Below are 13,922 nucleotides of genomic sequence, written 5' to 3' on the forward strand. Positions count from 1 at the left end.
GCAGATCCCATACTATGCGGATTTAAGTTTTTGAAATTTTTGACGCTTTATTTCATTTTAATATCATATATTTGACATATTTTCACACTTGGTTTAAAAGCGTGAACCAGAAGTTTTTTTTGACAACAAATTAATAGACTTGTTCTCGCAAAGGATTGTTTTCTCACTCTGGAAAAACATAACGTCGTAAAATATATCGGTTAAACTGTTTTTTCTAGAGTACAAAATTCTTTTCGCCAAATTAAGCAGTTAAAGGAAACCGAGAGAGAGGCAAAAACAATTTGACTTTTTCATAACTTATTTTGCCGGGATACATTGCCTGAGAATCATCTTTATGCTTGTATGCGTTTACATGGTATGAGGATCGCAACTTTCCAGTGTTTTAAGATACTAAGTTGATAAGAAACAACAGAAACTGATATTTATATCTTCGAAATTTGTTACGACTTCCTGAACCCAGCAGTTGGCTTTCTTTGAGACAAATAATCTCCAAAACCATACACAATGCCCTCTGTCATTTGCGGTTGGAAGGAGTGGCGACTTCAATTATTTATTGATAGATGTGGGTAATTGAATACGGTACCTAAATTTTCGCGCGAAAAAGGAGCCTCAGCTTACAAAAACGTACAGCGTCAGAGTTGTGTCAAAATTGTTTGGATAGCTACTTTTTTGGACGTTTGATAAAAATTTGTCGAACTCCTAAGTAGGACGACAGCGCTATTGAGGGTATTTGATATTCCGGCACCTGTCAACCGCATATTGTAGACCACAAAATTTGGAAAGTAAAGAAAAACACCTTTTGCGAATGGGCCTTCAAAAATTAAATTAGATACTGACTAAGATTCTAGACTGAACAAATGATGTCAAAATTTACCTTGTCGCTGATTTATGTAACAAAAATCAAAATTCAGAAATCTGTATAAACATCAATCTTGGTCGCGGAGAATTTTTTTGAGGGTGAAAACTGACAATTGAAAAATGTAAAGTCTACAATTTCTTGTTTTGCTAAAAGCTGTACAGTTTTAAACTATTTATAAATCATTCTTTTTTCTCCAATTAACATAATTAATTACTTTTTACGCCGAAAGTTCATTTCCTTTATTTATTTGAATAAGAATCTCTCAATAATTGATCATTTTTAAAAGAAGGAGTTTTCTGTTTGTTTGCATAGTAGACGAAAACTGTGCCTCGCTGTGGTCGTGGACGACAGTGTGCGACTGCATTGTCTTCCTTTCTTTGAAGAGAAATGATGAGCTCCCCTCACAGTAAGTGAAATCATGATACTCAAATAATTTGGCACTTAAGTCTACTAAGTGCATTATTGTTCCATCATTTTTTGATAAAGCGACGAAAAGCCTACCTATGTTTTTAGAAAGAATTACAAAAAATCCGCACAATTCAAATAAGTTGAAAACATTAATTTTTCTCGGCTCAGGCCTAAAACTAAAATGTGCTTTTTCTTAAAGCTCAAAGAAATGCACTTTTTTCAAATTTCATTCGTCTGTTTTTTGAAAGCGAGTGTCAGGCTGAAGCTGAAGGCTAAAGATAGAACTACGTTGTACTAGAACCTCAAAGTTATTTTACAAAAATTAGCTGGGACCAGGTAAATATGCAGAATCTTTTTGCTAAATGGTCTTGAACATTCACCTTTCGTATGCATGACACGCCTAAATTTTCGAAAAAATATGATTATTTAAAAAAAAAACGTCCTCACTTTTTAAGACTTATCATTGAGATATTAATTGACAATAGCGTTTACGAAATTGTCATATGGAAGATTTGACTTATCATCACGAGTATTTCCCCCAGGGAGGAGGGGAGGGGTTTGGGAGTGTACTTCCTTTAATGGCCTAAACATTAACGGGGAGGATTTGCCCGAAAAGGGTATAGGGATTTCACTAGTTGAAGTAAATTAAAGGCATGTGAAAAAGTGTAAATAAAAAGGCTTTCTAGTTTTGTGATTTATTCAGATTTTAAAGACAATGCATTTACAGCAGTCAAAAGGGATGAAAAGTTCTAACTAGGTATGTGAAAGGAGTGCATTTTGCCATTAATTTTCTATCAAAAATAATAAATATAAAGGATTAGGGGCTGGAACTCGGGCGGAGTCTCCCCGTATAAAACTTCGGTGAGTACCCCCCGGGAATATTTCACTGGTGGACCAATCAGGGTTTAGTTTTTCGTTAATCGATAACATTCATTTAAAACAGAACAAAAAGCCAGTATAATTTAAATGTAGAAAAAAACTGTTTTCCCTTCAAAATTGAATTGAAAAAGGGTCAAACAAGACCTTACTTACGATAACGTTTTACATTTTAGCTAAAACGAGTGCCGGCGGTGGAAGCTTAAATGAGGACCGCCTAATGCAGCCGTAAAAAATTAAAATGTTCATAATTCGGCAAAGATACCATGCGGTTTCACAAGATAGTGCCGCTTAATAACTTTTCATATATCGTGTCGAAACTCAGTAGGTTTCTTCATTCTGTTTAAATTTGTTTAATATATATTGTCTCCCTCTGTTTCCATCTCTGTCTGGCTATTAATTGACAGAGGTATTTAAATTAAAAAGGTAATATAGTGGCTTTCTTTGAAGTTAATGAGTAATGTATATTTCTGGGTTAGCCCTTTTTTTCTGATCACTGCTTAACACTTAGGGCTTCCATTCATGTGTTGGAACTGACCGTGACTGGCTAGACCACTCCCATCGTAATGAGAGCATTTTACATTTAATCAAAACTATCTAGCCCGAGATCAGTCAAATTCTAAAAAATATGCACGAAGGAGATGATTTTTCACGGGCAAATTTCTCCGTAAAAGCCCATTAATTTTCAAAATGACAGGTCTGGCCGGCCAGTTCTGACAAATGGAAAGCGCCCTTGGTTTCACTCACAGAATGAATTTATATAATGAGTCTTGCGAGGTCATTCTAATTTTTGACTCTTTCTGGTGTGACTATTCAAATGAAACCTCTTCAGCAATACTTTCACATGGTCCTTTACATTTAGTATGCAGTACCAACTTTTGAGTATGTGGATGAAATCCTATGGTGTGACCATTCAACTGAAACCTCTTCAAAAGTACTTTCTCATCGTACTATGTATAGTTCTAACTTTTGAGTCTGTGGACGCAATCCTATGGTGTTACCATTCAAATGAAACCTCTTCAGAAATACTTTCCCATGGTACTATTTATTTAGTATGCAGTTCTAACTTTTGAGACTGTGGATGATTGAATACTATGGAGTTACCATTCAAATGAATCCTTTTTAGCAGTACGTCCACTAGGTACTTTTTGTTTTCTAGCATTTTACAAAATGTCATTTAGGAATTTTGTTGCGTTTTGACTTTGGGCACTTCTGGGATTGAAATGGTTAACAAGAGAGTGAACATCTTAACAGTGACGTGAAGGAAATGATCATCAAAGCAAAATGTTCAAGGTGGTTAAACAAATCTTCTCATTAGTATAGAAGTACACCGGGACCGGTGTAGAAAATACATAGTAATGCTGAAGTTAAGGAGGAATGGATAGAGGACGACGACAAATTTGCGGACAAAATATATCCTTTCTTTACTGATTCGGGAAGAACTAAGCATGATTTCGGTGCAATGAGCAATGATTTGAAAATCGTCACTGTCACTAGAAAGAAAAACTGACGCTAAAGCACGTTGTGGCATACAGTAAAAACCCGCGTATAAGAACCTAGATTTTTCCAACTTAGCCTAAATAGGTTCTTATAAAAATAGTATTTAGTGGGATTTTAGGCTACTTAGGTTCTTAAATAGGTTCTCAATTCGATGGGGGCACTAGCGATCAGCACAGATAACTACTACGGGGCAAAATTATCGCGGTATGGAATATATTGCTGTGTTAAATGATTATCCAGAATACAGTTTACATGATAACGTTACAGTGAATTTATCTTTCCAAAGTATTATCATGCATGTCTTTCATGCTGCAGTATCCATAAAATGCTGTAGTGTTACATTTTGAATCTTACTAACACCTAGACTTAAAATGTTTTTTTCTGTGTTTTTCATCTGTGCCTTCATTTTTGTAAATTAAGAACCTATTAAAAAATTTTAGCCTAACAGGTTCTTAAATTCTAGGTTCTTATACGCGGGTTTTTACTGTAGTGAAAAACAGACGATGTAGAACTACGAAAAAACGAAAGCACTGGTAGGCGGCTCCCTTTACCAAAAAGTTGTTTGGGTTTTTTTCTGCTTCTTATTATTTTTGTTTGAATTAAACCAATGACCCCATTCTGTTTTCTCATATATTGTGGAGCAAAATTGATAAAACTCATTACGTTAGCTGCAAAAAGCAATATTTCTTATTGAATATTTCAGCATCGCTACCGTCAGTTTTGATGGGCTATACGTTGATTATAAAGTCCTTTTGAGAGAGAACAAAACCGACACAGGTTTAGCCGAATTATAATTTCTGGTAAAATTCGTGATCAACTACGTTGGTAACAACAGCCATTTCGTTCTTCAGGCGGAGAAAAAAATGCGACTCAAAGGCGTCAATAAACAATTTTAAAAATGAAATCTGAAATTATTGCCCGATAAATGCATTCATATTTTAAGATATTTATTTCAAAGATAAATCGAACGCACTGAACGACGTAAAGAAAATTTAGAAATTGAAACTTTCATTAAAATTTTAATGATGAATTCAAGCCTGTTTAAATTAGTTATTTCTTCCGGCCTTAAGTCACAAGTAAACGCGTTATGCTTTGGGGAAGTACATTTATTTTTTTTGGTCTTTCTCAGTTGGATATTCTTTATTAAGGATGTTTCTTCCATATATTTCTTCTTGGATCAAGGCTAGAACTGAGCCAGTGTTGCTATTCCATGTTAGTGCACTGCGGTTAACAGCTAGAGGGTATCAAGTTCTAAAAGCATTGTAGATATTATGTTTTTTTTTTTCGGCTAACAGTCAAATCCTCTCCTTTCTCGCTGTTGAAATAGTCAGTTGTTTGAGAAGTTCGAAATGGAAACATGAGATCTGTACGTCTCTAAGGTTGCCTTTCTTGGATGATTTGAGGAGTCTTAACAAGTGATAACGACACCCTCTAACTAACTGAATTGTGGCTAGATAAGTTTTAACAGCTTACTTCCTTTACGATTAACGGTTAAACGTTTTCCATTTTTTACACCTAACGATTTATATTTGTGGCGACGCTACCACTGGTTTCCCCGCCAAATGAAGTCTGAGAAACGAGCGTAGAAAATTCATACTGATGACACGTCAATGCCCAGATCTGGGTAATGCTCCTTATTGGTTAAATCAAATTTCCCACGCGGCACGACCCGTCAGAAGCACTACCCAGATCTGGGTAGTGACACATCATTAGTATGGAATTTCTGCGCAAGTTACTCAGACGCATATGGCGGGGAAAGCCGTCGTGGTAGCGTCGCCAAATGTCGGCTGTTTTCATCGGTTAAAGTATTTATTTTTAACACAGCAATGCTATAACTCCTTCCACTTTATTTCGACTGATTTACGCAGTTTTCCGTCTTGTATGAGGGCGTCTTTCGTTTTAGGAGCGGTTTTAAAACGCGTTTTCGACTCTATGGGGGATTGCACTCATCGGTTAAAGTCCTTTTAAACACTTCAGTGTTATAAATGGTAATCTCCTTCCACTTCGTTTGGACTGACTTGGGCAGTTTTTCGTCTTGTGTGTGGGTGTCTTTCGTTTTAGGCCGAGCGGTTTTAAAGCGCGCGTTTTAGCCTCAATGGGGGATTACACTCATCGGTTAAAAGTATTTTGTTTTTGCACTGTAATGCTCAGTATAAAGGGTTAACTCCTTCCACTCGTTTTGGCTGATTTGCGCAGTATTTTCAGTCGTGATTCGGACTAGAGGGTACTGACGGGTTCGGATCAGAAACATGAGGATGTCGTCCTTCACCCCATTGAAAACTCAGTTTGTATTTGTTTTCTCTTTTCTATTTTCTGTTTTTTTTTTCTTTCTTTCTTTTTTCGTGGATCTGTTTTGACTTACAACACTTCTGTTTTTTATTTTTAATTTTTCTCCTGAAAGCCATTGTGGAAATTATTAACTTTCATATACATTGAAGTGAAATATAGTAGGACTGAAACTACATACCTTAACTATTATTTGCTTAATCACAATGTGTTAATTTTACGTGTTGTGTATAGACGAATTGCATTTAATTTTAGAAGTGGTTTTACAGCGCGTTTTAGTTGAATACTACTTGAAGATTACACTGACGACCAAAGTATGTAATTTCAGTATTGTGCGTGGGTGCAACACCAGCCGTGTTTTTTCAAGCATTTCCTAATTGTACTCAATATCTCACACTTGGGTGGTTGGAAACCTGGTTTTGTTGCCTAAGCACGTTGAAGAGTTTATCACGAAAGAAATGCTTTGTTTTTCACTGACTACAAAGTTAGTCAAACACTCTGTAAAGAAAAGCCAAATTTCAGCTTCCTTCAACCCCATGTAAAAGCCAGTCTTTTGCTGGACTCGATTGCCGCCGCTCTTCACTTATTAATTATAAACCCTAAGATTAAAATTTGAATTCCCATGGCCCTATTCATTTCCTACAGAAGTAGTGGGAAGAAGTTGAGAAAATATCGAGCAAATTCATCTTGTTTGATGATGTCCGTAATTCTCATGACCACTCTTTTTTACAAAGCAGTGATAATACAAGGAGAAAATTGATGCTGTTCACTCTTAGCACTTAAAAGGTTAAATGATTAATGTTCTTAAAAAAACGAAAAAAACCTATAGGCAGGTATTAAATTGCTGTCACTGCTACTTATTAGGGGGAGGATTTTCTGCTAATTGAAATATGAAGTCTGCGGCAATTTCTTGTTGACCTATTAAACCGCCTCTGATATATACAAATGTACACAATCCACAAAATACGTGATGGCTTATTTTATGAGTGACACCAAGCAGATGTTAGGCAGTATTAAAATACGTTGCTATCACCGATCGTCCTTCTGTTGTGCACTTTGCGCTGTTAGTGTCATACGGAGGTTTCTGAGGAAGAAATATGAATTCATCTGATGGTAAGGTTGAATTCTATACATATCTAAGCTTTCTCATCCATCATCAGGCCTTTTAATGTGAATTCGTTTGTTTAAGTTCATCGGTTGAACACATTTAGGCATTAACTTGCAATAACGAAAATGTCTGCCGCCCAAACTCGAATTCGCAGAGGAGAAGATTGCAACTTTTCGTGTGATAGTTAATTCATATGAGATTTTTAATGGATTTTGATTTAGGATGTGAAGCCTAGTTTCGCGTGGCGGTAAGTAATACAAACAGAGTGTGAGGCACATGCTGTCACAGATTTCCATAAATATTTCATACATTTTACTAAGCTATACCCTCTTTGCTTGATCATATAGTCGTTTAATTTTCGACTTTGATAGCAGTCCTGGCTTTGTGTGTAATGTATATCTGTCATTTCGTCGTCTTTCATCCCGCTTAAACGTTTCGGTGAAAGAATAACCTGTTTTTAGTTTAACTCTGCTTTCAGCCCTGGAATTAGCATAGCCTGTTCAAGGCTCCGATTAAAACGCGCCCCCTTTCCCAAGTCGCGCGCGTCTTTTTTTCGCTTTCCCCCGTTTTAATACGTCCCCACTATACTATCTGAGAGCCTGGCACACGCTAGAACTAGCACGGAAGGCAAATTTGAAAAATTATGTTTAATCCAAAGATAACATTTTCTGCAATGCCTGTTTCCCTGATAAAATAACGTTTTTAAATCGGGGACTGCTTCATCTTCCCCGTACAACACAAGGTTATGTTTTCCAGCTTTTCTGACTCTCTCATTTGCAGTGTAACTGAGTATAAAGGAACTTATAAATTTTTAATGCTATATCCAGTGACTTCAGTGACTTCTGACCAGTATGTAGGGCTGTATCTTAAGTGCACACGCCATAGGTTAGTTCTTAGGTCAAGAAAGCCGATTAGAAAAACGTACGGTAAAATTAAGCCAAGGTTTAAAGACGCCTTTCTCTTTGAAACATAATTCTTGCTTAATTTTTTTAATGATTGTGAAAATTGTTAGATTATTTTTTAAATCGTCAACGATTTTCATCTGTAAATAAATGCACGTTTTTAAAAAAGAAAAGGCTTTGCGTTGGATTCCAAAGTTGATATTGATCTAGCAAGGTTTTTCTGATAACCTTAACATGATCTTTTCTTCAAAAATTTCGCCTTCAAGAGTGAAATTCTGAACACCAATGCAAAGGGGAGTCAATCTGTATTTCTTCTCTCCAATTAAGTACTTTTGATCTGTGAGGAGCAATTTATGGATTTACAGGTTCTTAAAGACACCTTAAACTCTTGAAATTGGATTAAGGTTTTTCTACAATTCGAAACATTTACAAGGTCGTCGTCATTACGAAAACAAAACTATGCCCCACGCAAATTAATAACCGCCTGTCAGTGTAGTGTCTGCTAAATAACGAACTCAGATATGATAAAGCAAATTATATTATAATAGCCTTATTATAACACCGTACGTGATTCATTTGGGAAATACTGGGCTACGCCGTAAAAAAAGATAAAAAATAAATAATTAATTGATAGTTAGTCGGAAATAGGCTGCAACTGAATGAAATAATCATTGAATACACTCTTTTATTTTTTCGATAAGAATATATTTTATAAGAATATCGAGGCTAAAGATTTGCGAAATTTTAAGAATAGATTAAGAATAAACCCCAGGCTGAGCCGTTTGAAAAGGGTGTAATTTTGTGTTTTCAAAAACTTAAATACAGTACAATTATATGTTTTCAACTTGTTCCATTCTCTAAACGGCAAAACTTGCCAACAAGACGAAAAAACCTGCAATTACTATAATCACCCCATTATATTCTAAAACGGAAATGTTGTAATTAAGCTATAATTTAAGAATGATACAACAATATTTTCAGCCTAAAATCGGCAGAAAAATAAGAATATTCAGCCTAACTGGAGAAACAACGTTCTTATAAAAAAAAAAGAGTGTAGAGACAAAACATGGAGATATCTTCAAAATCCATCCCATGGGTCTGTGAACAAAATTCTATAGTGTGACCATTATATAAGAGTCTCAATAGGGTTAACCCTCAGTCGTCAAACGGCCTAAGATTTAACCGTCACAAAAGGTTATTTTTTACCGTCAGCCGTCAAAAATGCACAGTAATATTAACCGTCAACGGGTGAGGTATTTCAAATCTCACTATTTCAGCTGATCTTCCACGACGGACTTCTGGCTCCAGAAGAATCTTTGAAGTGGAAAAACCACGGGCCAAGTTCTCAAAAATAGGCTCTCTGAACATTTCGGCCCGGGTCGCGCAAAAGCGAATGTTTTCAACTTCAAAATTTTTGGCGATAACATTTTTGGAGAAAAGAATAAGGTTCCAAATTTTAACACGGGTCGCATTATACGAAATTTGCATTTTCCAAAACTCCAATGACCGACATATATATCATACAAGAATAGCTACTTGAAAGCATCACGTAGGAGTAGAAGGCCGCCACTGATCAATTATTTTCTTCGACCTTTTCTTGACTGAATTTCCTTTTTTTCGCAACAAAATGCCATAGCAGTTCTGGTAATAGTTATGGAGACTATTAACACGCCTTTATGTAGTTGGCTGCAGCTTTCAGGAGTGGCAGATCGCTTGAATCGACGGCGATTACGAAATTGTCCGTGGTCTTCGACTTAACATAACACGACTCATTGATACAATGCTGCTAATAAAGTCGGTTTGAATTTATTGGAGGATAGGATGCAAAGTTCGTGGCACATCGAAATAATTGCTAGCGAGACGGAGGACCGAGGGCGTAGGAAAAAAAATCATTTGCCGTGGCAATTTTCAATTACACGGCTGAGGTAAATGACAACTTAATGTTTAAATAAACAAAATTGTCGATTATGCCAAAATTTGGTAGCCTCCGAGGCAACACTTCGACTTCTTTGAACATTGGCTGAATTTTGGCAATCGGGAAAAAATTGGATATAATTTTTAATGCGGGGTCGCACTTATTTTTCGTCATGTGTTGACAGATCCGGCAGGTGCTTCAATAAACAAAATTCGCTCCTGTGCGACCCGGGCCTTCTCCACACTGATCTCATGGCCGTACATTTGCTTAAAGAATTAGATGAGAAAATTCGTTTTATAATCAAAGCATTTTTTTTCTTATGTGATCATTTTGATATATTTCTCGTAACCTTTTCGGCTCTTGATAATGTTTTAATATCTAGGAGAACGATATCAATATGCATGTGTTTTATGCGGACTCGTGGTGACAACTTATTATCATGGTTACCTTTTATTGAAATAACTATGAAAAAAATTTCTCTGTTAGATTTTTATAGATTGTTAGCAACAAGCAAAATTATATTCACAGCTGTATGTAAAACAAGTTCCTGTTTATTTTGTTTTCAGTTTTGTCTATTTTCTGGTATAAGCATAAATTGGGAAACTCATGTCAACTGAGCCAATCAGATTCCATCATTTCTTGCCTGATACTCCTGATAAACGAATATATGTTCTCAAACTCATTAATAATTCATTAAGAAAATACAAAGGAAATTAATGTTTAATGAGTGTTTGGAAATCGGATGAAACACTGCTTAGTATTTGCATCCTTAATTTCTCCTTCAAAAATGATTTTGTTTGAGAAGAAATATCAAACATTCGACACAGTGTTTCATCACCAGATGAAACACCTCGAAGTTCGTCAAAAATACTCCGCTGCGCGTCGTATTTTCAACTCTCTTCTCGGTGTTTCATCTGGTGATGAAACACTGCATCTCATGTTTGATATATTACATCTCAACCAAATGTTATCTTGGATTAATGTCGTTGGTGATAAGTTTCCGTTGCCTTTCGTTCACATTGGTTTGAGTCAAATTACTTATCTCTATTTTTGACCCAATAACCAGGTTACAAATAATTTATTACGTGTCGTGCAGGGTTTCAAAATGTTTTTAAACATGTAAGAGACTGGAGACTAACTTAGTGGGGCAGGAACGCGTGACGAACCCCCAAGAATGTCTGCGTGGGAAGCTTATAATGAGATAGAGTAAGGACCAAGTCGTGCTACACGGCAGTAGCTCGACTTGGTTTCAAACGTCGTGCTACCGCCGTGCCGAACTCAATTTATAAATTATAAATACATTAGAATATACTTAAATACTTAAAAGTTTGCTAAACCGTTTCTTTATTTTTGTGTTTTGTTTTTGGCAACAGCCGTGCCATTCGACTGTCATTGTGTGAATTAAATTCGACGTCTGAAACCAAGTCGTGCTAGTGTCGTCGTGCTGCAGTCGAGCTACAGTCGAACCAGCTTAGCACGGCAGTAGCACGACGTTTGAAACAGGCCTTAGGCGGATTTTCTTGTTGCTAATGACTTCTTTAGTTTTAATTATGCACAGACTCGACTTTTGTAGACTTAGCTATAGTTGTTTGAGGCCTTTTGTAGTTAATTTTCAGTTGTTACCTCTTATGATCTGTCGCCCTTAAACTTTGCAATTGGCCAAAGCTAATTATTACTAAATATAGCCTTTTCTACTTGGACACCAATGGGATCTGCTGTTTTGGGTCAATTTACCACCATTTTGCGGTTTTTGAATTATCACGAACATTTGCAATATGTAGAAATAGATGTCATACACATTTATTATTGATGATCAAGTCGCTCGACTGAACAACCTGAGTTTGTTGTAAAGGCTTATAATTCACCTTTTGCCACATTTGTACCGTATATTAAACTTTATAATACACTGTTTATACAACGAATTTAAAACATCTTGGATTAGTTAATGAAACTTTTCGCTCGCTTGATTCACCGACTCTGGTCACGTGCCATTGATAACAATTTGTTTTGTTTAATTGAGTCTGTTCTGTTTTTGTTCTGGAATGAGTGCAAGTGCCGTGCATGCATTATTTTTATCCAATTCCTGAATGACGGCGACGTGAAAAGGGACGTCTGTCGGTAAAACAGTCAGTCCCTGAGTCTTGTGTACAAATTATCATCGCCTTGTCTACGGTCAATCATGAATTTTTCCTATGGTAAGTAGTTCACCTTTTAAAAATAGGTTATTTGATCAACTGTTTCGGACTGAAATGACACGTCATTAGCAAATGGTTCAGTGCAAGCTAAAACTGACATCGTAGCGTAAGGACTTACCTACTGTTTCGCGCTCTTCTGATTTGATTTAGACGACGGTTGAAATCTGCTTATGAAGGAGAGCAATGCAGAATTCGCCTTTACTTAATCCTAGGCTCTCTGTTGTGAAGTTATTTTCCATCAGATTAACAGAAAGCTCAAAAGTATACTTTTCACTATTTTGACGCATGCAACCAAGTCACTTTTAATTTTAATTCCATGTGGGCACTTTTCTATCTATCTAATCAGTCGTCCGTTTTGTTTTACTCATGTCGAAACCCAAGATGGCGGATGTAATTGGCGGCTGTCTAGAATCAAGATGTAACTTACGGTCCTGTGCGCAATTTCGTCAGAGCACCAAAAAGTCCCGTATGAGGGCCGGACGCCTCAAGAAAAACGCGTGAGGCCCTGAGGGCGAAACGAGGAAAATGCTGCCATGAACGCGTTTTTGCTTCGTCGGAAAATTTCAAAAACACAACGGTCATATGATAAAATGCTTATTGACTGAGTTAGGTCGGGCCGGACGGGAGGATTAATAATTCTCTATTGTTTTAAACAGATAATACAACTGTGGCGCCTTCTACCAGCCTATCAACTTCACACACCGTTATCATCACAGTGCTTTACTCCCTGACACTCATTGGGGCCGTGACAGGAAATTTGCTTTTAATTTTTATCATCGTTAAAAGGCGTGAGACAAGGACGTTAACTGGCTTCCTGTTCGTCAACATGGCTGTCGCTGACCTCATAGTGGCGTTTTTTGTCCTGCCTGCTACCATGGCAAATCCTTATACCGAATCAAAGTGGTTGACTGGTCTCTTTGGAGACATCACATGCAGAGGAGTTTATTTTGTCTTTCATGTTACCATTGCTGCGTCTATTTTAAGTTTGATGTTTATGGCGATAGATCGCTACTTGGCTGTGCTATTTCCTTTGCGAAATTTCACCACATTTCGACGTCCCAAACTCCTAACTCTTGTCATTTGGCTGGTGTCTGTGATAGCCATGGTCCCGGCAGCCGTTCTGTGGACCGTGGATCGTGGATTTTGTGTAGCAGTGTTTACCGTGTTTGGAACCGACAAAATGCAAGGTATGCGTGGATACTACCTGTACCTTTTTCTGTTGTTCTACCTAACTCCGCTCTCTGTGATATCTGTGCTTTATGGCCGTGTTTGCTTCAGATTGTGGCGCCGACAGATGCCTGGATTGGTAACTTCAGAAACCGAGCGACGCAGAGGGGCAACAAAACGAAAAGTGGTGCGCACTCTTATCATAATCACCGCTGTCTTCGCTGTTTGCTGGCTCCCAACTCAAGCATATCATCTGATTTTTGGATTTCACTTTGGACTTCATGAACAGTTACCTCAAATTGTAATGTACATGTGTTTTTGGCTTGGGCATACCAATAGCGCTTTTAACCCATGGCTTTACATGCTTTTAACTGATAAATTCCGCAGGGCCCTGCGAGATTTCATTCATTGTAAATTTTCCAGTTTGGGTCTCAGGCCAGAGACGTCGGTAAAGTACACCCAGTATACTTGTGTCAGGGATAACAGCCTTGTGAAACGACCTCTTTCAACGACTCGTTTGCGTGGCAATGGCCTGCTTAAAGCCAGGGACGAGGAGGAAACTCCTATATGATCTGACAAGGCTAGCTGCGATGGGCATTTCATCATTTCATCCTGCTTATCGCACATCTGTTTCATGGGATACTTTTGCATTGTGATGTTTCACTTGCTTTTCCTTTGTAAAAGAAATATAATATGAATGAACGTT

At 37.1% G+C, this 13,922-nt stretch overlaps 1 protein-coding gene across 3 annotated transcripts; it reads left to right on the top strand.

Moving 5' to 3' along the window:
* The first annotated feature begins 1,231 nt into the window (after window positions 1-1,231).
* Window positions 1,232-13,836, top strand: LOC140923347 (prolactin-releasing peptide receptor-like). Of its 3 annotated transcripts, none has more exons than XM_073373440.1 (2): window positions 1,232-1,265; window positions 12,706-13,836. In XM_073373440.1, exons 1-2 carry the CDS (start codon window positions 1,247-1,249, stop codon window positions 13,785-13,787), a joined length of 1,101 nt encoding a protein of 366 aa, XP_073229541.1. In that variant the 5' UTR covers window positions 1,232-1,246; the 3' UTR covers window positions 13,788-13,836. The 3 variants fall into 3 exon arrangements, with proteins under 3 accessions (XP_073229541.1, XP_073229542.1, XP_073229544.1); XM_073373441.1 differs by lacking the exon at window positions 1,232-1,265 and adding an exon at window positions 6,902-7,042; XM_073373443.1 differs by lacking the exon at window positions 1,232-1,265 and adding an exon at window positions 11,217-12,049.
* Window positions 13,837-13,922: the final 86 nt, after the last annotated feature.

Source organism: Porites lutea, chromosome 13 (assembly GCF_958299795.1).
Source record: "Porites lutea chromosome 13, jaPorLute2.1, whole genome shotgun sequence".
NCBI classification, from domain to species: Eukaryota; Metazoa; Cnidaria; class Anthozoa; order Scleractinia; family Poritidae; genus Porites; species Porites lutea.